General features: G+C 39.4%; 1 protein-coding gene across 1 annotated transcript in view; it reads right to left on the bottom strand.

Annotated features, from left to right (window-relative positions):
• Positions 1-1,377: 1,377 nt before the first annotated feature.
• The window catches only part of LOC104386257 (gamma-aminobutyric acid receptor subunit gamma-3), a gene marked incomplete at its 5' end in the record, with an annotated part of 159,323 nt that continues 134,373 nt past the window's right edge, over positions 1,378-26,327 (bottom strand). Inside the window, 4 exons of the mRNA XM_009994830.1 lie at positions 1,378-1,656; positions 4,811-4,840; positions 6,377-6,573; positions 15,444-15,596. Coding sequence (XP_009993132.1) covers positions 1,378-1,656; positions 4,811-4,840; positions 6,377-6,573; positions 15,444-15,596 — 659 coding nt within the window. The remainder of the gene's footprint in view (positions 1,657-4,810; positions 4,841-6,376; positions 6,574-15,443; positions 15,597-26,327) is intronic.

Here is a 26,327-nt window from a genome sequence, read left to right as displayed (position 1 = left end):
TACAGAAAAGCCATTGCAATTTAGTTTTTAATCTGTTTTGTTTGCTTAATAAGAGTTACTGAGAAAGTCTGTAAAAGATGTAATTTACTTTAACAGTGTAAAAGTAGTCTTGGAAAAAAAAATGAGGACTTTAAGAATTTAATGGTCAAAAGCTTGAAAAATACAAAATAGCTTTTTAGGGTGAAATGTAGTTGGCACTTTAGGAAAAAAATCAAAACCTTTTTTTTTGCTATATGTGACAATTATTCCATGTTTAATCCAAGTGTGACAATTGAGTTCCTGTAATGCACCCTTCAAGTCAAAAATGTTCAGTTTTGAACATTGAGCCATAAGCAAAGACTGCAATATTTAACTTTATGGAAGGAAGAAAAGATGTCCTTTGTTTATGGATTTTGAAAAATAACTTTGAGAAAAAATAAGAGTGCATGAAAGCACTTTTTAGTAAACTGCAATCCCAAGTCACATATTCCTAGTACTGTTGTGGAATCATTTTTATTCATGGCCTATCAACTATGATCTGCTACAATGCCACAAACAAGCAGGAGTCTTGTCCTGCTTAGAGTACTTTAGAAATCAAGGATAATCCTGTGTTTAACCAGTCATAAAAAAGAGACAGTTAAAAGCTTGAAAAACTGCAAAGTTCCACCTACAGGTCCCTCAGAGATAGGCAAGTATTTTATTCATATCAAAACATTAGCTTTCTTGTAACTCTGCCTTTTCACCTAAAGTTAAAACCAATATGTGTATATGTGACTAATTCCATGAATCCCAGACTTTTACAGAAAGGAACTTAGAGAGTAACTTCATGTTTTGATCCCACCAAAGACATTCCTTTCTGTCTTTGGGTGGTTTCTCTAACTAAAATAGACTGCAATGAAATATTTCCCCAAACCTATGGGACATAGTTCAAGGAAGTTTAAATACAAAGGAGTGGGTTTTTTCAGCTTTGGCTTATTTGCCAGTGTATGTTGTTCTGAGCCTCAGGGATATGGCAGCATTTTGAAGGAAGTATGGGAATGAAGAATAAAAATGACATATTTAACCTTTGCCTGAATTGTGTACAGCTTCTATGCCAAGAGAGAATAGTAAAGATTCTAATATACAATAGTTATTCATAAACATTGCTTACACTACAAATTCAGCTGAATTCAGTAGGAATCTTTTCCTTAAAATGAACAGCAGCAAGGAGAGAATTCTTCCCCGTTTTGTCTTTTTCAGGCAATTACATTTGAAAATTCTTCCTCAGGCTGTGTGATGGTGAGGGTTCAGGGGAACTTTGTGATTTGAGGTGACACTGACCACGTCCTTCACTTCTTCTGCACTTTCACCATCCATCCCTCCACAGTGTGAAGCAGTCTTCACCACCACAGGCAACATTTAAAGATAGAGGTATCCAACCCAGTAGACCAGGTTAAACAGCAGGAAGGATGTAGGAAAAAAGACCCTAGAGTAAGAGTCCAGTTCTAAGATGTCTATGTGAATCCGTCCTCTCCTCCATGAGCCTGATTTACACTCTTCATAACAACAGAAAAAGCTCTGGCAGTCTTTCCCATCCAGACATTCATAGACACATGCATCTTCAAATTCTTGCCAATACATGGCATTGTTCAATGTGATGACTGTCGTTGGTGGCCTCATATCAAGTACAGAATAATTCTGAGGAGAGAAAAAGAAACCAACACTTTGATGAGATTCCGTGGATGGTGCCGACCGGAATTACTAATCATGAGGAAAAATCACAGGAGCTGGGACTAAGCAGTTCATACTAGAGCAAGTCTAGATTGAGAGATTATCTCTCTGCTCCTCAAAAGATGAATTTCCATAGTGTGATTGTGGAGTGTAAAGGTAAATAATTCCAGGTACATTCTACTTGGGTAACTCAGGCATGGATTTCCCACTAATACTTTTTTTCACACTTAGGAGTTCACTTGCCTCCAGAATATTATTTGCAAGTTGCTTTAAATACTTGCAGTTTTCAGAATAGATTATGAAAAATAGGGGAGACATCCCTCTTCCCCACGTCACTATGGAACCTTTTCCATCTAGTGTAGTGGCATTCACTGCCTCTTTACCTCTAAAAACAGATACGGTCAGCAACAGATATTGAGGATTTCAAAATGCCATCCCTAGACAAGTCCTCTTGATACTCCTCACACTAACTGTTCTCAGAAACAGACCCCCTGGATAACATGTATCCCCACAATTCCACTCATGCCTACAAACGTCTCCTTCCTCAGTGCACTCCCTGTTTACACTTTGTCAGCTTTTCTGTCATGACTTTTCCTTTTCATGAAACGTGCTTTTCTCACAAGAGTCTCCTCTACCACCAAGCCACCCATTCTGTCCTCACAAATGTCACCTCCTCTGTTAGTATCACTGGAAAAGTCCCATCAGCTGCACTGCCCGTGTCTGCACCACCCTTGCAAAGCGGCGACGCTCCAGCCCTGTCAGGACTGTTGTTTCCACCTCGGGGGAACTTCTTCTCCCCGTGGTTGTGCTGAGCATTGCCTTTGCCTGCAGGATGGTGCTGGGGGTGTGCTAACAAGCTAGGCATGGTACCTGCTTGCATTCTGGAGTGTGCTCTGGGCCCCCTGCTTCCACACTCCCTGTGCAAAATGCACAACGTTTCCGGTGGGAGGTGTTGGGGCTCACCTGGAAACATTCACTCTGGAGGTGAAACACATCAGTGATATGACTGATGTGCCTCAGAGGAAAATTTCCTTTTTCTGCTGGCTTTGTAATGATAATATTGCCCATCTCATTAAAAATGCTAGTTCCTGAGCTAAGAACTTGATGTGGCATCCCTCTGTGTGGATATTGGCATCCTCAGCATAGGTAACTACACCTGAGCAGCTGCCCAGTGGCACCCAGCAAATCACCTCTAGGACATAATTCATCTCATTCTAAGTAGATGGTTAAAATCAGGTGCTTGTGCTGTGGGCTGGGAACAGGCTGTGGTTTAGAAGCAGACTCTTGCAAATCTGTTTGTTTTGAAAAGACACTAACTCTGAGGTTAGATGACACAAATTGTGCCTACATGGTCTTCTCTGTCATTTATACAGTTCCAGGTGACCAGTCCCGGTGACTTTCACCTTTTACAATGTGTTGCCACACAGAGAAGGTCTAAGATTATTGTGCAAGTTATCTTCTTGTTTAAAGATAAAAGGCAAAAAAAAAGAAAAAAGCTATGACTAAAGTACACCTGGAATTCTGCTGTGTCACTTATTATTCATTCATTGCAGGCCTTTATTAAAACTTCCTACTCAGGGACTGAAATTTCTATGCCTGGCTACAAAATTGATGTTAAAAAGAAGAAAGGCATTCAACACTTACAGGGATGGGTTACTCATAACTTCCTTGGGCAACCTCTTCCAGCATTTCACCACCCTCACAGTAAAGAATTTCTTCCTAATATCTAATCTAAATCTGTTTCAGCTTGAAACCATTCCCCCTCGTCCTATTGCTGTGTGCCCTTGTAAAAAGTCCCTCTCCAGCTTTTTTGCATGCCCCCTTCAGATTCTGGAAGAGCCTTCTCTTCTCCAGGCTGAACAGCCCCAACTCCCTCAGCCCGCCTTCATAGCAGAGGTGCTCCAGCCCTCTGATTGTCTTTGTGGCCCTCCTCTGGACTTGCTCCAACAGCTCCATGTCCTTCCTGTGTTGGGGGCTCCAGAACTGGACACAGCACTCTAGGTGGGGTCTCACAAGAGTGGAGCAGAGGGGGAGAATCACCTCCCTGGCCCTGCTGGCCACACTTCTTGTGATGTAGCCCAGGGCATGTTTGGCTTTCTGGGCTGCAAGTGCACATTGCTGGCTCATACTCAGCCTCACATCAGCCAACACTGATGTCCTTCTCCTCAGGCTGTTCTCAATCCATTGCCTGCCCAACCTGTATTTGTGCTTGGGATTGCCCCAACGTGGGTGCTGGACCTTGCACTTGGCCTTTTTGAACTTCATGAGGTTGGCATGGGCCCACCTCTCAAGCCTGGCAGGGAGCTACCGGTTGTAAATTATAAACTTCAGCATAAACTTATTAATGATGAATAAATAATAAATCCTGTCAATTATAAACTTTAGCATATCCAAACCAAGAACAGTAATAGCAATGGTTCAGTTCTGTCACTTTTTCTTACTTGCATCTGATAGCTGGGAAGCAGGCCAGCCAACCTGCTGATTAACCGGCACTCTGAATGTTTTATATCTATACATATGATAGTATGTATTTCAGTTTCAGATTTAATGCAATGTAGAGACACAATTTTGTGCTGTTTTGACTATATTACAGCTGTATGTATAAAAATAGTTGTATGGGGAATAGAATTTATAGATACAGTACACCTAACTATGTGAGACTTCTGTGCCTAACTTATTTGAAAACCCACCCTAAAGCTTGCTAAAGATTTTACAGATATGCATAAGTGAATTATTTTCTATGAAACTCAGTTAAAACTCCATAGAAGTTTATGATATAACTTGTGTTTGTTAACTTTTAAAAAAATGTATTGAGAAATTGCAGTATTATGTGAAGCAGACACACAACATTTCTGAGGTAAAAATAACAAACAATATTCTGCACCTGACCCTCCTCCCTCTCCAAAATAATTTGAAAGGTCCCTATAGAAAGAGGCAGCTATGTTTCTTGGCCACAGCTAAGGACAAAATGACCTTTCAACAAAAAAGCAGAACAATTTTTATAGTGAACTCAGGGTAAAGCAGAACATCACATGACAGCTTTGTCAGGAATTATTCCAAGTAAATGTCAACCACATATTCATACCTCTTTTGTTCTCACTGAATAAAATTGTCTACTTACCATCACATGACCAAAACTGACATCAGGTAGCTTAAATAAAGATAACAAAAGAATATTCAGAAGAAAACATACTTATTGCTTTATAGGCATCTACTTTTCAATATAATTTCGTAAACTAAACATTTGAATGCATTTGTCCATAAAACACTTCCTCCTGAGTGTTCTATATGTTCAGCATAACATTCTGTACACTTTAAAACTGCATGAAACCTCAGCAGAAAGCACACCTAGTTTCCATCCACTTTAAGCCTTCATTCAACCCGTTACATTTATTTATTTAGCACACAGTAGATAAGTGAGCATTTATTCTTGCCACAATTGAATCTCATCAAGGTTGCATGCTTTCCATAATCTACATTCACCTGTCTGGAAATGCATCCTACTCACCAAGATACTCATTACTTTTCCATTCTGCCTTTCTGCAGGATGACAATTTTTGTCTGATCAGTAGCAAGCTCAGTTTTATTGTCTTGTGCATTTATTTTGTTTAACACTCTTGCTTTTTGAGTGTAATGCATTTTTACAAGAAGCTATTAGAGGTTTAATGGAGTTTTCATTGACCAAGTCTATGGCTTTCTAGGCTCTCTCTCTAATTCCATACTCTTTCCAGCTTCTCCTTCATTATTTCTTCATTCAATCATTTGTTATAGCTCTCCATTCAGTTGTGACCTATTATTCCTTGAATTTAGCCTTCCCTCTCTTTGGTTTCCTCCTTCACATTTTTACTAGTTGGCTTTGTATTTCTGTCTTCAAATGGCCATATTCCCTCAATGACATAAAATGGCATCCAACATCTCCAGCTACTGATCTCAAATTCACCAGCTTTTCCACTGATCCAAAGTGAACAACCCACTTGCACTTCCCTGTATTTACACTGAGATTTTTTTCTCTGTTACATGGCCCCTTGTTGTTCCTGTAGTCAGTTAGGAAATAGGCCAGGCAATGCTTCCTGAATGACTGTTTTCATTGATTCTAAATAAACAGCTTTTGTGTATGTCTGGGTATTACTTCTGGAAGTGCCTTTTTGGCCAAAAATGCAGCCATATAGAAAAACCTTTTGTACTCAGGAAAGAGCTCCCTTGGGAATAGTGCTGAAACCAAGTGATATTCCCAGTGGAGACATTGAAATGCCTTTGGTAAAATTCATCAATATTTCTAGACCTGCTAAGCCATGAAATAGCAGATGCATCTGAATACACATTAAAGTGCATATATTTGTATAACCAGCTATGCAACCTGTTTCACTGGGAGTCCCTTACGACTACCAGCACAGCAGCTGGAGAACAAAAGTCACATAGGCAGGGTTATTAAGTCACATAGGCAGGGTTGCTGCTTCATGGTCAGCAGGCTGACCACGTTAGGAACATATCTCACTCAACAAGTACGTAACTGCTTCTGCTGTTACTGTGGGTCATTTTTCCCATCAGCTTTCAGGGCAGATCACCCCACAAGCTGGGAAGAGCTTGGAGGAGTGGTGTATCCTGGGATGACAGACTGTCACCGAATGATCCTCTGCTCTCTGAGCCAAACACATGCTGGGAAAGAAATTAAATTCTCCCATCTTACCGACTTTTTCTTCTTAGTACAGTTTGGTTTCCTGCAACTGGAGTAGTAGTTGAGGGTTGCATACTCCATCAGAGCAGCAAAGACAAACAGGAAACAGACAGTCACAAACAAATCCATAGCAGTGATGTAGGAGACACGGGGTAATGACTTCCTTGCAATGGTACTCAGGGTTGTCATGGTCAACACTGTAGTGATGCCTGCAGAGAGAGACTTGATTTAATTGCATGCAATGTGATTTCTCCGTGTTGCAGAAGAACCTTGGGAGAAAAAAAGAAGCACAAAACAGAAATCCAAAGTGTACCCAAATCATTGATTAATTTCATTTTGTAGTTTAAAAAATCATGGAAGATTGTATCAGTAGAGCCAGTGGTATTACCTAACCAAAGATTTCCTCAGCTATATCTATATCTATATCTATATCTATATCTATATCTATATCTATATCTATATCTATATCTATATCTATATCTATATCTATATCTATATCTATATCTATATCTATATCTATATCTATATCTATATCTACATCATCTATATCTGTATCTATTAATCCTTGCAAAGGTGATATTTGCATGCCTCTCAATATGCTTTTCTTAATTTCTTCCTTTTTTTTTTTTGGTCCCAGTCATGTTGGAGATGGGCGTGAGTGTCAAGGAGGAAATGAATTCATTTTTGTAGGAAACTATAAAGCAGAAAAGGTACTAAATCCAGAAAAATAAAAAATAAGAAACCTAGAGAATGATGAAGGTCTTTTTCACAGTGGTACTGCTCTGATGAAAAAAACTTGTGCTCAAAAAAGAAAAAAAAAATGGGGTGGGGATTAGGGGAAGAGAAAAGAGAAGAAATTTTGCAACAAAGTCCTGGCCATGAATTTTGAAAAGATGTTTTCACACTGCTGCTTCTTTGGAAGTCTTCCACCACTGTTTTCTTTCTGACTAAGGGAAAATAGACTCTCATACAAACTTCAGATGTAACCTTAATGGAAACAGGCTTTTTAATTTATACAAAGCATTACATCTTAAATTTGATTTAGTAATCATGAATATAATGAGAATCAGTTAATGGAAAACATCTTGAAACAATAAAACCAATCCTAGAAAGAATTTTATGGAGTGTCAGTTATTTGGCTTCTGGTAATTCACAGAATTTCTCTTCATTTCTGAGAGTGAATTCTTTCATTCCCACTTTGGACTGATGCTTTCAATCATTTGTTATGAACCTCAAGCCTTCTGAAAGAAAAAATAGAGAGAAAAATAGAGCTCTCTCTCTCAAATAAGCCTCAAGAGAGAATATGCTCTAAAAAACCCCATAACCATAAGGTAAAATTTCTTTTTATAGTTAAAGTGATATTCTGCAATAGTACACAGTGTTTGAAATGGCAGGGGATGACTGAAATTCCGCCTTATAGTAAAATTTCTTCCCAAAAATGGCACTCTGGAGAGAAAGAAGTATCTGGGGATTACTTTTGAATACTTCCTGGTTAGGAAGGAATGGCCACCTTTGATTTGTAGCATTTGATAGAAACCATAGAAATTCACAAGAATGACCCTCCTGGTTGAAACTGTCAGAAAGCTCCTGGAACAGCCAGAAGGCAGATTATTGCTTGGGCTTCAACCTTCTTGTACAAGGAACAATAACTAAATGCAACCACATCCCTGTGAGGATGAAATCAAACAGAGGTGGTAGGAGACCTGCAGAGATGAATAACCATCTTCTGAAAAGAAGATTTAAATGGAAGAAGGAAATGTATAGAAAACAGGACTGGCTACTTGGGAAGAATACAGGAATGCAGTCAGAAAATGCAGGGATGCAATGAGGAAAGCTAAGGCCCATTTGGAATTAAACCTGGTGAGGGCTATCAAGGACAACAGGAAGGGTTTATTTCAGTACATCAACAAAGAAAGGAAGATTAGGGGAAATGTAGGCCTGCTGATGAATGAGATGGGTGCCCCTGTGGCTGAAGACACAGAGGAGGCCTTATCCGAACATTTTCTTTGCTTCAGTCTTCACTGCTAAAGCTGACCCTCCTGAATCCTGGACCCTGGAGGTAAGATAAAAGGTCTGGAGAGAGGAAGACTCTCCCTCGGTAGAGGAGGACCAGTTTAGAGGCCAGTTAGCCAAACTGGACATCCAGAAACCCATGGGGACTGATGGGATGCGTCCACAAGTTCTGAGAAAGCTGGCAGATGTTATTGCTAGGCCACTCCACATCATCTTTGAGAGGTCATGGAGAACACGAGAGGTGCCTGAGGATTGGAGGAGGGCTACCAGGAAAATATTTCTATTTACTGTCAACTGTGCCACATCCCACTATAAGCAGAGGTGGCTGACATGATCCAATAAACTCTGTGGACCTGTCAGAAGCAGTACTGTAAATAGCTGATGCATTGAAAAAGCTCCAGAAACAAACCCATCCTCAGCCATTCATCACAGTAGTCAACAGCAAAGATGTCCAGCTGCAGAAGCTATTGACTCACTAGCCATGATCTGGCCCTTACTTTCTGTCTGTTAATTCAACTTCCTGTGTGACCATGACTCAGACCTTGGGAGTCACTGACTTCAGAAGAATTGCATTCAGACTATGAAATACTCTACTATATGAAATAAAGTCCTTTAACACTTGCTAACCTACATTTAGGTTTCAAACACAAATGTGTCCTTTTCAAAGCCACATCTGCAGGTACCTTGCTACCTCTAAAAAACTTCTTAAAACCAGTAGTCTTCTTCAAGTGCAATATTCAGTGTCCTTTTTACCTGGACTCAAAGGTGAGTTTTTGTTTCCCACTTATCCTGTGATAAGAACTCAGATTACTTTACGACACTTTTTTAATTACAAGGCAAAAAAAAAAAGAGGAATTAAAGAAGAAAAAAAAGCTCTCAGTGCTCCAAACCATTTTTTACAAAGGTCTGTGATGCTTCTACTGAATGCTGTATTGGCAATACACTATTTTTCTTCTATTTTTTGCTGAAGTGGATGCATCATTTTGTATTATTTGTGACAAGAAGCATTGTGTAGGTATCTGTAATGATCATCAGTTGCCAGAGGGATTATGGATAGGAAGGCAGAGAACTAAAACAAAAAATTACCATTAGCCCCTGTACTTAAGGATGGAAATCCTCAACTCAGCCCCATATCAGTGCCTTAAGCCTGAATGTGAAATGCCTACCTGAATCATACTTGAGACTGTGAAGACCCAGAAGCTCTAGATGAGAATTAAGCAAGAGCAGCCCAGTAAATCATGTTGTAAATGCCCCACTGAGACAGAATCTGTGAGGTTTGGGTGGCTGTGGAATAATTTTAGCTGATTGAAACAAAGTAGGTTCCGCTCAATATATAGACACAGCAATGGTTTGAGATTTATTGTGGTTTTAAGGTATTAAACAGTCTATCCTCAGTCTCTTTGACAACTAATCATATTTTGCCAGTGGAATAGAAAACCTTACAGGAAGTTTAGCATTATCACAAGCCATCATAGTTCTGGATTATATATCACACTTCAAATGGTGGCAAGGGCATGACAAGATTGCTGAACACATAGACAGAAACATCCAAAGGTAAAACAAACACATTTTTGCTACTATCATTTATGCAAAATATTTTATATTATATGAAATCCAATAGGAAAGCATTATTCTTAATTTGAGCTGAGGCTTGAACTTGGATCCCACCTCACACTGTAAGCAAGCAAGGAGCTTTTGAAAGAATAAATGTGTATCAATGTTACATGTGACACATAGGCACAAGTTTTGAAGCATTAAAATGAGTCTTATGGGAATACATACAGAGAGCAAAGAGAAAGGATGTGTGCCACATGGTACTGTTTTCTATTCCTATACATTTACAAGTCAGAATATGGAGATATGCTTATATGAATAAAATGCAGCACACATTATTTCCAAAGAGAATAAGATTCCATACTTAGCTCATTTTATCTCTCATGCTAAGCAAATCCACATTGTTGAGTGGTTTCAAATGCAATGTACCTTACCAGATGAAACTGTTAAGTCTCTCACTTTGGAAAGCCCATCTTGTAAAGTAAATTTTGCATTTGTTACCAAAATTCACAGTGCTCTTGAACTGTCTTTTTCAACAGAATTTTAATAGCCAAGGACAGCTCTGAAGTAACATAGCTTCAAATTTCTCAGGTAGGCAGGTGTAAGTGGGAGCTTACAAGTTTGTGTATACATTCTGCTTTGTGGCATTTATATTCTCTGAGCAAATTCTATACCAAAGATGCTCTTTGATAAATGAAAAAGGGTTGTCTAACAGATCAAATGATGCAGTGATACATATTGCATGAGAACACTTTAACCTTTAGACCATTGGCCTAAGCAGTTATTTAAAACTATTACTGTTTAAAAGCTCCTTACTGAAAAACAGTATGCAAAGTGAGGTAGCAGGAGCTTCAGTGTTAGGAACAGTTTGGTCAGTGAGGCTCATTTTTTCTTATTTTCCTGAGGGTGTGGGGCACTGGAGGAAGGGGGAGCTGCTTTTACTTATGCTAGCAGTTGGTTAGAAATTTAATTTTTCCACCTTGTGGTCTGGCACCTGTTATGATCACTTGCTTGTATGTTGAGTGAGTTTAAAAAGGAATGACAAAGAGAGCAATGTTCATTTTTTATTCAACACAAACAGTATCTTCTTTTACACCAACACATTGCTGGTCTTGATACCCACTGAATTTTTTTAAAATGCACTTTGAAGTTGCTCTGTAGTAACTGCCTTGTCCTATTGCATATTACACCCATTTTGATAAAGCAGGGGGAAACTGGGTTGAAAGCTTCAGTTTAACTTAATTCCCTTCACCTTCAAGAAAAACAACCTATTCTTTTCTGGATCATAACTTTTTCAGACCTTTGCTGGCTGCTCTTGACTGTGAGCATTGGGAGAAGATAATTTTGATTACTACAGACAAGCAAAGCCAACAAAGGGAGTTATTTTCTCTTGGAATGGAGGGCAGAATAACCTGGGATCACAAAACACAGTTCTCATCCAACACTCAAATTCTATTTCCAGTTTCCCATTGACTCTTCAAGAGGCCTAGAGTGAGTCACACTGCCACGATGGGCCTCAGCCCCTCATAGTGGATGTTAAAAAGGGGCTATGATATCAAGGTTTTTATTAGCACTTTGATATCTCAGGACAGTTCTCCTGAAAGTATACTTCTGGTCTCTTTTTTTTTCCCTCACAAGCAAATCCCCACATTGCATTTTTTTTTTTTTCCAGCACAGAAATAGCTTATTATTAGTGTCATTCAGAAAGAGGTAAAATCTCTCCCTCATGTAACTGGGTGGTTGACAATAGTTTAGGATATTATTCACTGATTCCAGAGATTGAAATACTTCCCTGATGCTAGTCCTTTGCAGGAACCTATACTTGGGAAAGGTTTGGTACACTGAGTCTACAATCCATTTCAACTAATTAGCAGGACAACTTCAGTGGTTTGTCTTTGGCTGTATTATTCTCAACTTAGCCACATGTCACTATTCAAATGTGAATGTGTGTTGTTGCTCTGACAAATTTATAAGTTGCATTATTCTAGCAGACCTACAGTGAACTGGAAACATCTGCTTACACTATCCTAAGAGCCAACAGGCCATTTCCAATTTGGGACCAACAGGACTCCACACAAAAAGAGGTGACTCGTATATATTATCTTCTTGGCATTTGACTTTATTTATTAAAAAAAAAAAGAGCTGTGTTTTAGCCTAGTAATTTAATTTAAACTTCATCAGAGTTTTAGGAGTTAGTCACAACAGCCATTGAATATAGCCTTGGAACATCTCCTTTTTTATGTTTTTACTTCAAATTCATGACCTCAATATATGAATACAATTTTTGTCTGAAGTTCCTGTTAGCTGAGGGGATGAGGCAAGGAAAGTCACACTGTTGTGACTACTGATGCAACCTACTTATGTTTCTAATTACTTGGAAAAGAGCTGTGTGGTGTGAGAAACACTCCTCAGGAACAGGGTATAAGTGGAACAGAGCACTAACCAAACTCTGACTTCAAATAGTTAACTGCTTGTTGGGTGTAAATCTCTCATCTGGGCCTACTGCTAGTGAGTTGTAAAAGCCTTTTGTGTGAGCTTGTCAGTAGTTTTAGGGAAGAAATACAAGGGTCCTTGAAGAAGAAAGAAGCCATTCAACTGAGACTAGGGATACCTGCTGTAACCAGTTCTACTGGTCAGCAGAGATAAACAGGAGAAGAGACTGAACTTGGCCAAAAAAGGTTCCTATGAAGAAGACTCAAGGATGAAGTAAAGGACCCTCATGGACTTAACAAGCATGTGATAATGGCCGGACACTTATGTAAATGATTTCTTGGGAAACTAATGAATATGTAAACTATTTCTTAGAAATATTACACATAATTAAGGATCAGCTGTATATATGTATATGTATCTCTCACCTCACCCTGTAAGGCAGGTACATTTTGGAGGAGCTATCCCCTGTGTCTGGGCACCGTGAATAAAGACTTAACAGTACTTAGGCTGTTGGGTAAACTTTGTTTCATAAGCACTGTTTCCAGAACCTAGCAATTCAAACTGTTAAGACACTTTTCCACCCTTTTCTCTTAAGCATGATGAAGGATAACCCAAAGGAATACTGTGTGGCTCTGCACACACACGGTGCTTCAGACTCCTAGTTAAAAAAGATGGAGCATGGTAAATCTCTTATCTCCACTGAGTCACCTAATTCAAGAAGAAAGGAGTTCAACTGAAAAATATGTTAAAAGTCAACTGGTCAATTTTCTGGCCATCAGAGGCAAGTCTGCACAGGCAGGACCAGGCAGTCACACAGCTGTTCTGTCTTCACCTATGTATGCATTGTCTTCAACTACTCTGGAGTTGGAGGGGGTCACAGAAGTACTGAAAGTCTTACGATCTGTCAGGTTTCTGAAACTCCAGTGTAAAGGCACTTTGGCTCTCACATGAGGGGAGCAAGGACTGAATATTCCTTGCTTGGAAAACAACCTCAGAAAACTGGACCCGCATGACGCCACATGACTTGCATCAGTCAGAAGTGCTACATCTGTTCCTTTTACAAACTCCTGGGACAAATCCAGCAGGTTATGATCTTGTGCTGACCTCATGCAAAATGGGTTTTAATACAGAATTGTCTGTAAAGCATGAAGCAGTGGTGGCAGCTTGCAGTTGTCTTACTGCAAGTTTTCTGGGACTTTTCTTCCTACTGGTCCCATGGCATAGATTGATGTCACTGAGCTGCTCTTGGTTTGAAAGGATGGCCCTCACAAGAATTAAAGCTGATACAACCTCACTTAAGAAGATGTCTGAGGATTGATAGTGGCACTGGCTGGCATATAGCTTAATTCCTTAAATAAAGCTGTGACTAGTGAGGGAGTTACACTTGGAGGATATTTTTGGTAATGTATTCCTTCTATCATTCAGCTGAAAGTTATTAAGCTACTGAAGCATTAGAAGTTTTGGGAGGAAAATTTTTGTAAGTTTTTTGTATGAGTGAAGGATTTAATAAGCAGGATCAGACTTAGGGACAAGTTCAAGAGACTTATCAGCTAAAATCTCATTTAGGCTGAATGGGCTTCAAAGTCTCCTTAGCACTTAAATTTTTACTTTCCGCTTCAGGGCTTTTATGCTAGAAACCACACCACCCTCAAAATTGGTGGTTGTTCAGATTTATTAGTGCAGGAGAGAGACACACTGAAACAGAACAAGTCATTTTTAAGAACTGCATAAAGGCTGTGTTGTCAAACAAGGTGTCTTCTTGCCTAGATGGAGTAGAGCACTTCTCCATGGTGTTTGAAAGACCAGGCAGAAATGGTTTCATGTGTAAGTAACCACTATTGCTAGTAAATGCTTAGTTACTGGAAAGAAAATGGATGAGGAGAACTGGCAACCCTTGCACAGCTGTTTAGGGGAGGAGGAGGCAGAGGTGGTTTGTACGGATGGCCTCTTATATACTGGGGTTGAACAAGGACTTGGCAGCACTCAGCAGCTCTTGAGAAAACCATGCCTGCTGCAGGCTGCATTCGTGTGTCCTCCAAGAAGGTGCAGCCTGTTCACAGCCCTTGTCCTCCCCTCTTTTCTTGCAGTGGTATCACCCTTTTAATCCTGGGGACTCAGTTGCTTTCTGTCTGACATCAGTCTAAAAAATTAAGCAGGTTGGGTTTTTACGATTTCTTCTTTCAAATTGAAATGGTCTAGAGACTTGGGCTGGTTAACTGGAGATGGTAACAAACTCCAGCAGAAGCAATCAAAGAATAACTGGTTATGATAACCTCCAAGCTTGAAAACAGAGATGTAAACATTGACAAAGCCTCCCCTTTTTTCTTAGACCGGTAGGTTTCTGAATCAGTTAACATTGGCAGTCCCAGCGACCACAGCATGGAGTAAAATGTTTGGTTTCTTGCAGTTCTGAGGCATATCTATAATTGGCTATTATACAGCCCTATGCCCTTGATGCTGGCAAAACCTGCAGATTTTCCTATAGACCTAAAAATAAACAGTTAGCATTTCTAAGTGTATCATAAAGCAGAATGCCAAAATGCACACGCTGGTCCTGACACAAGTGAGCTGCTGGAAAACCCATACCAGCATAAATCTCCATCACCTATGAGAAACATCTATACAGCTAGTGTGAAGATTAACTTCAAGCACAGAACCTAAAACACTTTACATGAGTTAATATTATTGTATCTCACAATTTTCTGCATATATAAGATATCATGCCCTGTGGGGGAGAGTTTCAGAAGGGAAGAAAGCCAGCAATACTATTCATTTATTCTTAAAAAATGTCACTAAAATATCACACTGAGAACAAGGCAACGGACATTAATTCTAGAATATTATGCAAAATAGGCAGCAGTGTCATTCCCAAGGGTCAAGGTAGTTTGCTTTTAATTAGCCTGTTAAAGGCAGAAAGCCAGAGGCTTCAGTGATAAGTGGATGTGGGTCTGCAAGATGTGGTAGCAATAATCCAAAGCATGGAGGTACTGGTCTCTTTGAAGGGAAGTTGACATTTTAAAATTATAATGTAGTAGAAACTATGCAAAGAGAGCAGAAAAGGGAATTACTAACAACTTACCTAATGCTGTTCTTGCTGGTGTGGCATCTTTTTTAATCCAAAAGGATACCCAGGAAAGCACAACTGTTAATATACAGGGAATGTATGTTTGAATAGTGAAATATCCCATTCTTCTACTTAAATCGAAGTATATAGTCATGACTACATAATCACCTGCAATAATAAAGAAGAGAAAAAAATATTGACCTTGTGGTTAGATACAGACAGTTGTTGACTGAGCTGCTAAATAAAAATACTGCATATGAAATATTTCTGAGTGATTTGAGAGCATCTGTGCAGCAATGCCTACAAGAAATAGAATTCAAAGAAACCTTTCAATTCTAATTTCCATGAGTTTTAGGTCTCTGTGGAAATGGTGGCCTATTTGGACAGGCAGAAGCTCTCAGTAATCATTCTGGATGAGTAAATTTTTGAAAGACATCTTGGCTTTCCAGACTTGATATTTCTGGGTGGCTCCATGACCACAAATATGAAGCTACTGTTATTCATCAGATTCCATAACCAAGCCACACAAAATCCCACCTTCTGCAAGCTGTGTCTTCCCTGCCCTCATTTCAGGTTTGAGTGACTTGTTATTTTGGGATATGAATCAAGCAGTAGAGGTCTTTATGGCAAGTGTAGCATGCACATGAGTATGACTTTACAAAAGAAGCAATTTATAGACACTAGAGCCTCAGTGCTGTCAGGAGAGGTCAGACTACATGCTTTTAAAGGACTCATCAGTAAAAAATCAAGAGTCTCTTTTTGTCAGCTTTCCTTCATCTCAAAAGCAGTTGTGGTCATTTGTATCTGTAAACTTTCAGAAGGTGAGCCTGGATATGGAGTTTATTATTCTGCTCTGATTCGTAAAATCAAGGATTCAGCAAGAAGGTTAGTTTATCTCACATGATAAAATTTTCTTCACTGTATCACTTTTGCTTACCCTCAAGACTCCACAGGGGATAATAATCTGTCACTCTCTCTCTTCCTGGTAGAGGCTACTGACCTTATCACCTCTTTCCTTACTAACAGCTCCCTCAGCTTCACAGATGTTAACTATCTTTTTCTTTCGGTCACAGTGATTAACAGTAATAAAACTGAACTGAGACTAATTTCTACACTTTGCCTGAAGCATATTTCTTCCATTTCAGATGTGAAGAAGAGTTAATATGCCTGAGAACTTTTATGGGGTCGTGCCTGACTACATCAGACTTGACGGAATAAATTATATTGCTTTTTGTTCCAAATCTGGAATTTCTAGAATGTATTTACAGAAGGCATCATTTGAAACAGGTAGGTAAGTCTGTCCTGTTACAGCAAACCATCAGAACACTGAAGAAATGGAGTTGCTACCCTCAGGTAGCACAGAGGGATTTCTCCCAAAGGAATGTACGTACAAGTCACCCAAGTAGAGGCACAATGGATTAATTAGGAATGAGACAAATTAAAGCTTAATCTTCTAGCAACAGAGACAGCATGTGAACAAAATCATTTAACACGGTGGGTATTTTTACTATAGCTCAGTATTACATAGAAAAGAAATTAATTTAGTAAAAATAAATTCCACTCAAAGAATTTTTGAAGGCCACTTGTCCTGGTTTGAGCCAGAGTGAAGCCAATTTTCCTTTTACTGATTTTTTTTTACTTCAGCAAGCTTTCCTTTAACTAGCACCAGTCAGTTCTAACCAAGGCTGATAAGAGAAGAATGTTTTTCTAACTGCTGGGGCTTCAAGGTCACATCTTCACTCCGCTGGCTCAGACACTACAGGGACATCTCTGACCCCCCAGAGGAAGCTGAGTTAGACAGACAGCAAAACTGGCCAGAGATGTTCCATTCCATATATCTACGTAAGCTCAGAGGAAGGTCAGAGATCACAGAAGACAACTTCCTTCCTTCTTCTTCTTCCCTTCTCTTCCATCCATGGCCGGTGTCTGGGGAGGACTCTGTTCATCCATCACCATCGACCCCCAGGCTCGAGCTCTCCTGACCCTCATCACTCTGTGCTCTCTCTAGCAGCAGCTCCAGGATTCTTTGGGACTGTTCCAGCTGAGGAGATGCTGTGGGAGTTGCTGGGGGTGGGGGGAGGTGAGAGGCTTTTGCACATATCTGAACATATTTGCATATAATTGTATATACATTTTCTTCTATCATTAGCTGTGTAGTTCAGTTTTCAATCCAGCCAAGTCTCTCTCTTTTTCTCTCTCTCCTTCCCTACCTGAGGAGGGGATCGAGTGCATTGTTGTCAGACCTGAGTCAGACAGTGACACCACTGTAAAATGAGTGAGCTACCATCAGCTAAAAAGTCAAAGGTAAATAAAAAGCTGAGGGTGGGATTTTGGGAGACAAAGTTAGAACAATGAGTCAGAAGGAAAAGTTCCTATGTGTTGAGTTCATCATTTTGAGACAGACATATTTGGAAGAGGTTGATAAACCTGTGGGTGCTTTCATCATGCCTCTGCCAGATGAGCACGTACATTTTAATGAGAACTGTGCCCATCTAAAGGCTGTGACCCCAAGAAGCTGGACAGTAATTTCAGAAGCCTTGTGTATTTGTCACAATGGGACAGAGCTTTAATGAAGGAGCTTGCTGCTGTTATGAGTAGGAAGTGTTGCAGTACATCAGGATGTTGTGAGCCTTGTTCACTGCCTAAGGGTTATTTTCATTCCACTAATCTCCAGCACTTTCCTCCATGCAGCACAAGGGAACTGATGTGGATGAGTAACCATTGATTGGCTTATTTTTAGACTACATCAGCTCCCAAATCCAGTTTGCCTCACCAAAGAAAGATTTACAACACAGAAACTGAAGTAATTTCACAGATATGGGATTAAGCAGAGGCTTTGTAAAGTGCTGTTTCTAACAGGCACGAACTACTCAACAAGTTATGATAATGTTTCAAGGATTGTCTGTCACGGCAGAAGAATGAACCAAAAAATTAAATCAAAGCTTGTAGGAAATGTGCCAAGCTCAGTTATTGTATTGAAACGTTCCATTACTCAGTTATTGTATCTAGAACTGTGTGTCTATGAATCAGCTGCTTGAGAATGGCAAAAAGCAAAGCAATCTTCAGATTCGGTGGCCTTATAGCAACTTTCCAGTATCTGAAGGGGGTCTACAAGAAAGCTGTGGTAGGGAGCATAGTGAGAGGACAAAGGGTAATGGTTTGAAGCTTAAAGAGGGGAGATTCAGGTTAGACATTAGGAGAAAGTTCATTCCTGTGAGGGTGGTGAGATGCTGGAACAGGTTGCCCAGGGAGGTCATGGATGGTCTTCAAGACCAGGTTGGATGGGGCTCTGAGCAACCTGATCTAGTGGGAGGTGTCCCTGCCCATGCAGGGGGGTTGGAACTAGATGATCTTTAAGGTCCCTTCCAAACTTTGCCATTCTATGATTCTATGATTGTGATATGTACAATTCAAGTACACACATAGGTCACTGCTCCTCTGAACAGTATCACCATGATAACCAGCACAGTGGACAAGATACCAGATAGAAAGATACTGGCTAGTAAGGCAGAAGTTCCTGCTTCTAAGGTCTTCTACTGAAAGAAGCCTGATAAACAGTGGGAGAACATTATGGAAAAATTATACTGTTTTGCAGACAGAAACTGAGGCAGAGATTAAACAATACAGAGTCCATCATCTTCACACTTAGTCACAAGCTGATTCAGTATCTCTCAGGCAGTATTCATTTTACTTGATTTTAGAGATCTAGAGGTCAGTTCTACAGACCTTCACAGACCTGTACACTGTGACCTCTGTTCTATACTTAAGATAAATTTGTAGTTTTAGCATATAGCTTGTCTAATCTGTTTTAGAGTTTCACTTCAAAAAGAGATGAATGTGCCCAAAACTTTCTCTCCAATGACTAAAAAAGGGGATTGCTCAGCTCGGATGTGGACAGAGACATTGTAGACACTTGCAGATGATCCAAGGAGCCAATCACATCCGTTGAGTCCATGGTGAAAGCTACATCAAGCTGTTTCTATGAGGGTGCTAAGGTTATTTTACTTAAATATTATAACCTTCTTAACCTTTTAAAGGGTATTTTAGCTATTTTCCTCTCTCGTTTTGTGGTTAAACTTGATGCATTCATCCTGAAGGATATGCAAAACTCCTTCTCTGCCTGCTCATCTGCTGGCTGGCTGGCTTCCTTCCTTGCTTCCTTCCCTCCCTTGCTCTTTATTACAACACAATTATTCAATTTCTCTTTATCCCAATTTAAAACCTGTCAAGATACCCCTTCACTGTCAAAAATCCTTCCAGCAAGCTAAAAAAAAAATTAAAAAGAACAATGACTCAGTCAAATTTTACAAGGAGCTGCAAATCAAGTGTCCAACAAAGATCCATAGACATCTAACAAGCATCCAAAGAAAGGGAAATCCTACCATAATGATTAGCTGCATTCATTTCTTTCCTAATCTGTTCTCAGCTCTGAATTCCATACAAAAATTCTCACTATGATGAAGGCTGACCCAGCCACACATGCTGTCCCTTCTGTACTACACTCTTACAGGAATAAGCTGACTGATAAGAAACATGTCAAGAGATGGCATTAGTTCAGTGGCATTAGTGATGCAAAGTGGGAGTAAGAGGAAAATTTGCTGGTTCTCCTACAGTACTCGTTAGAGAGGACACAGTTTATAGGTTACAAACACTGATGACACTACTCAGTGAATTGCCACTGCTGAAATGAAATGCAGAGCCTCAGCTGGAAGCACCAATGTTGAAGGCAAGCATGTTTCTGTACAACATGTACTGGACGCCTTTTTCTTTAATAGCTACAGTAAATTACAATTTTCAACTAAATTACTATTTCAGTTCTTCTGCTCTCAGCCAAGTAGACTTCTGTTGAGACTCCTGAATTGTCTCTTTGCATCCAGAAGAGCCAGGATGCATGTGCTATGCCTGCTTTCCTCAATGCACTACTTCAGACTGCATTCTTCTTATTATTATAGTCTCAATTACTCCTTCCAGAAGTGATCATTCTCTATGTACCTAAAAGCACTTGTCTGCAGCTGCAAGGAAAGTACCCATAGTACATACATTTCTGACTTTCTCTATAGACACATGATAATAATTTGTACAAAGAAACTCTCCTTTCTTCTAAAAAAACCTGACCTACAATTCATTCTGTATGTCCTGAAGGCACGAGTAAAGAGCTCAAAGGATAGAAGAAGCTTTCAAGCCCTCTGCACAGGGCCTCCCTGCTCCTGGGACAGCCTCCAGAGCTGATTGTGCAACAAAGCCCTGCAGTGCAGACAAGATAGAAAAAAAGCCTCCTTCCAAACTGCATATCATTAAATCAGTGTACTTGGTTTAAAAGTAATCACACAGTGATTGCCTGGCTAGAGACTGCTGGAATACATAACAACAGGAAACTTCACTTGGGAACTCAGAGAAGAATACTACTTTTTACCAGCTTAAATCATTTTCCAGGAAGGAAAAGTAACTTTTGACTGAAGCATCAGACCATCAGTTCACTGAAATAATGAAAATTACCTTGAGGCAAAATAGTGCCCAACCAGTTTTCTATAATGAGAGCAAAAGATGCACCTTGAGGCAGCAAATCTGGAGTAATAGCAATAGTGTAGCAAATGCTTCCCATGAAAACAAATGACTCCTGGCTGTGACCCACAGGACTTACAGTAGTTTTAACTTTCTGCTTTGAGAGTAGGACACTATTTGGAACAATAATGATTTTTAGAGGAATAACTGCTGTGGATTTTAAGGAACAATGTAAACTATGGCCCATTTCCTTTGTCTTTTGCAGACTAAGGGCATGGTATGGTTGACTGAATTGCCACAATTTTGCCAACAGTGTTCCAAGAACAGCTCACTTAAAGGCACAATGTTTGAGCAGAATGCAATTGGTTGTTTCATTTTAAGGAAATCTTTTAACAATATAAAATTATGTATTGCAAATAATGTATTTACTCAAACCATACAATACTATCTTACCACACATTTTCATTTATCCTCCCATTATACTCTGAGGTTAACAAGCACCACAATCCCAATTATCTTAGAAAAAAAGTTAAAGAATGACTTCACAAAGACTGCAATATGCAACTACAATGCACACACAGAGCAATTTCAGCATGTGAGTGAAAATAAAAGCTAATTTTCCATCACTAGAACTACAGAGTAATTAGGAGTGGCAGAGTTTATCCGTGTTGTTAAAAGAGTTTCATGAAAGAAAGAAGTCCTGCTCATTAAAATGAAGACTCAGTGTGTTACTAGCATTTCTTTGTTGAAACCACAGAGAGTACAGAATCACAGAACCCCAGGGGTTTGAAGGGGCCTTGACAGATCCCCCAGTCCAACCCCCCTGCCAGAGCAGGGTCACCCAGAGCACATCACACAGGAACGTGTCCAGGTGGGTTTGAATGTCTCCAGAGAAGGAGACTCCACAGCCTCTCTGGGCAGCCTGGCCCAGGGCTCTGTCACTCTCACAGGAAAGAAGTTCTTCCTGATACTCACATGGAACCTCCAATGCTCCAGTTTGCACCCATTGCCCCTTGTCCTATCACTGGACATCACTGAACAAAGCCTGGCTCTGTCCTCCTGACACTCACCCTTACATATTTGTAAACACTGATGAGGTCGCCCCTCAGTCTCCTTCCCTCCAAGCTAAAGAGACCCAGCTCCCTCAGCCTTTCCTCATCAGGGAGATGTTCCACTCCCTTAGTCATCTGTGTAGCTCTGCGCTGGACTCTTTCCAGCAGTTCCCTGTCCTTCTGGAACTGAGGGGCCCAGAACTGGACACAATATTCCAGATGCAGCCTCACCAATGCAGAATAGAGGGGGAGGAGAACCTCTCTTGACCTACTAACCACCCCCTTTCTAATGCACCCCAGGATGCCATTGGCCTTCTTGGCCACAAGGGCACATTGCTGGCTCATGGTCATCCTCCTGTCCACCAGGACCCCCAGGTCCCTTTCTTCTACCCTGCTCACCAGCAGGTCAGTGCCCAGCCTGTACTGGTACATGGGTACACTGTTACACTGAGGCATCTCCATTATTATCTCAATAAATCAAATTGACTTAACACTGAGTAAACCATATATCTAACTTTAAAAAATATATATATTTTTTATTTTTATATGGAAGCCAAGAGAAGACCCTATTTAATCCTGCCATTCAGTCTTTTGCACCTCATCCTAAATAAATTTGGCATTCTAGGTGAGGTAACAGGTACTCATTGCATACAATATTTCTCCATAAACTCTGTATTTAACCACACAAGAAATGCACACATATCTTCAGAGGTGTCATTTTTGTATAGTCACAGTGTTGTCAGGGTTGGAAGGGACCTCTGAAGATCATCTAGTCCAAGCCCCAACCTATTGCTGTCTTAGCTATGAGACACCCAGCCACAGGCAAGGATCTTACCTGTTAGATACTGAACAAACAGAGAACAAAAAGGCTTTCTGTGTCCCAAAGATCTCTGGTTTTTAATTCACAGTTGCATTTGGCACTATCAGGGTGTGTCTGTGTGTGTGTGTGCATGCACGTACAAGTACAATGTAGCCCAAATTTGCCTTTCAGTACTCAGGTTTGAAAAGTAAATGATCCAGAAACACACGCACATCCCGAGTGTCAATGCCTTGCTTAAGTTTTCCATTATCATAGACAAATTACTACACTAGTATAGAGTGAAAAAAACCCCAGCAAACCCAAGGCCAGCAGCATTGTTTGTGCTTGTCGAAATCATGTTCAATTATAAGTACATACATATTCATAAGCATGCATACTAAAGATCAAATATTGACAGATCAGAGTGTGAAAAGCAAAGACCAGATCCAAGGCTGTTTGAAGACAACAGAGCTTTTGAAGTCAAGCAAAACCAAGGCTTTGTCCTAACTTACTAGAACCAAATGACATTAAGTTTTTTGTGTTTTATTTTTCTTGTATATCAACAAGAGGAATAGAATCTTGAGGAACATATTTTTACTTGAAGCTGTCAGTTTTTGCATTTCCATAAAAAAATTGGTATTTATTTTGTTTTTTCTTCCTAGAGAGAGAATTTTAATTGTCTTTCATGAAAGCAGCATTTTCAATAGAGTTTTGTAAAATGACAACATTGTTAAATGAACTAATGCCCCTTTTAGAATGTTAAAGTCTGTGTTTCCAGCACATGAAGTTATTTCATCCTCTGATTTTGGCCTTTAGTATTAAATCTGGAAAACCAATGCATTTTTTTCAAAGATCTAATTTATTTGTATTGATTTTTGGTTTTGATTACTGGAACTTCCTGAAAGACTGAAATTAGATAAACAGAAGACCCATTTTTTCAACATTTAAATTTTTGTGTTCCATAGTAATTTGAAAACAACTAGTCAACATTTCTTGTGCTCCAATCAATTAATTATATGCCATCCTGGCACTTTCAAAACCAGTTACTTTTGATTCAGCTGGAATAATTTCACTGTCTGTAGCTGTAGTCCTTGTCCTCTCTTAAGTGTCTGGAATACTTTGAATAAACTCAGGAGATGGCTCAATATCTGTGAACACAACTGACCTTCAAAATTAAAAATATTAGCCTTGGGAAAAAAAATAATGAAATTATTATAGCATTTTGTGGCATGATCAAGATTTATTTTTTTTTGCTAATTGTATACTTATGTGTTTACATACTTACACAAGCTGTCCTGCCAAACACACCTATTCTGTCTTCCCAGTCCTACTGCTGCATATAATATTGTCATCCAATAAAAGCTATGTGAAGTCAAAGCATCTTATTAATCTATGCAGCACTACAAGCATCAGAATTTCTCTCAGGCTGTTCAGACTTTTTATCTCTAGGCATAATGACATTTTCATTTTACAACATGAAGTATCACTTCATATGTTTTTTTCAAATGGGGTGCTAATGAAAACGATGGATTTTTAATTTGGCTGTTGTAAGGTACAAGAAATATTGGAAAAGCCTCAACAAAAAAATACAGTTTCATCAAGGCACATCATGGGAATAAAAATGAGTAATAGCATAAGCAAGACTTTGATCCATAATTACCAGTCCAGTTCGATTTCTGCCTTAACAGTAGAAAATTTACCCACATAATCTCCATTTACATTCATGCATCCATCTGAGAGAAAATCAATATACAAACACAGTGTAGCATGCATGATCTATTACTCATTATTCCAATGAAGTGTTTTCTCTTTACCACATATAGGTTTGCTTTTGTGCTTGAATAATTCAAGTGAACAATGATGAAGAAAAGCAGCAAATGGCTGTAGCTGCCTATGTCAGGGAAAGCAGATACAGGTTTGCAATGCCATTTATATAGGAATCTTTCTTTGCAGATTTATTGATGGAGAGCTGTGCAATGCTTTTCAAACACAACATTATTGATGCTTCACAGACCCCCAAATACTGTAGGAGAATACACAAAACTAATGACTCTTGCGTTCATTTTTGCTCTTAATAAGCACCTAATCACGCCTGGGAACCCCCAGGTTTATGTCCTCTCTCAATGCTGATCACTTCTCATTTATTTCTAGGGCTGAATTTCTTACCCACAAGAGCTGTTGTTTGTGGTAAGAGGCCCCTTTGGACTGAAGGTTGCTATGAAGTCCTGCAGGGCTGGATTAGGTGAGTCTGTAATTCCAAAGCCAGTTGAAATAGATTTCAATCAGGTACTAAAAAAATTCCCATTTCAGCATTTTCAAATAAAATACTATCTTTTGGAATGTAACCTGTTTCTTTCTACCCATACTGACATCTAGTCCACCTCAACTATCCCTAACGTATGCTCTTGGGGCCCAATTACCCCTATAATCATTTGAAAGCTTTAAATAGTATCTCACTGTTGGAAAACCATCCCCACTGATCATGTTGAATTCAGGAAAAGACTATGGTGATTATCTCGTCTCATTTTCTGCATGGTATGAGATTTTTCTGAATCCCTGCTGCAAACCAAAAAGTTATGGATAAAGAAGAAACTTTTTTAGAAAGGCATTCTGGCTTTATTTCAACATTTCCAGCAGTAGTGTTGCAATATAGTTAGTCCTTGAAGTTCTTTCAATGCCTAATAATTCTCACTGTGAAAAACAGGTGTGTTTTACCTTGTCTGCAGTCATCTAGCATCAATGCAGACCTTGAACCTTAACACACCTTTTCTAACCTTTATAATTAGTTTTCTTTTTCCCATGAAGGTATTTAGAGATGGTAAGCAACTACCCTTTATCCTTCACGATAAACACTTCTAGTCTTTTAACATAAGGAATTATTTTCAGTCTCTGAGAAGTCCTCAGGCTCTTTTGTGAACTCAACAGCTCTTCAAAATAACTGCTGAAGTGCAACCATCAGAACTAGATCTTACTTTAATAGCAATTGCATAAGCACAACATATAGAGATAATATAAATGCCCTCCTCCTAGGAAATCATCTTTCTCTGAATATATATCCAAAACCCGTGCTTGGTATTTTGGCCATACTTTCAAACCAAGTATATATTTTTAAAATAACAAGTAATTGACAAGAAGTATCCCAGAGCCTTTGGACCTGCAGTGCCCAGAAGGGCAGGTCTCCGATTCTGAGAAAGCAAAATCCATAGGCTTCAGTCCTAAATATGCTTCAATCTTGAATATATATGCTGAAGTACAGAAATGCCTGTTGGCACCTAAAGCTAGGCTACAAAGCTATCTGAACTGCTTTCTACCCTGACTCATATCTATTATTATCCAGTCCCTCTGCCTTTTTGTCAGCTATAACCCCTTTCAGTCTTAATGTTATGATTGCTCTCCATCATTAACAATAAATATGAAATAGCATTAAGCCAGAAGAAAGAGCATATCAACAGAAGGTCCTGATGAGTAATGTTTTTTCTAGCTATGTTTTGAATCTTACCAGGTAGTTAAAATGTAATCATTTGGCATGTGCCACAGTGGTTTTCT

The sequence above is a fragment of the Chaetura pelagica genome, unplaced genomic scaffold (genome assembly GCF_000747805.2).
Source record: "Chaetura pelagica isolate M959 unplaced genomic scaffold, ChaPel_1.0 scaffold263, whole genome shotgun sequence".
Lineage (NCBI taxonomy): Eukaryota > Metazoa > Chordata > Aves > Apodiformes > Apodidae > Chaetura > Chaetura pelagica.
Note: the sequence above shows the minus strand (reverse complement) of the source record. Positions and strands in the feature narration are given on the sequence as shown.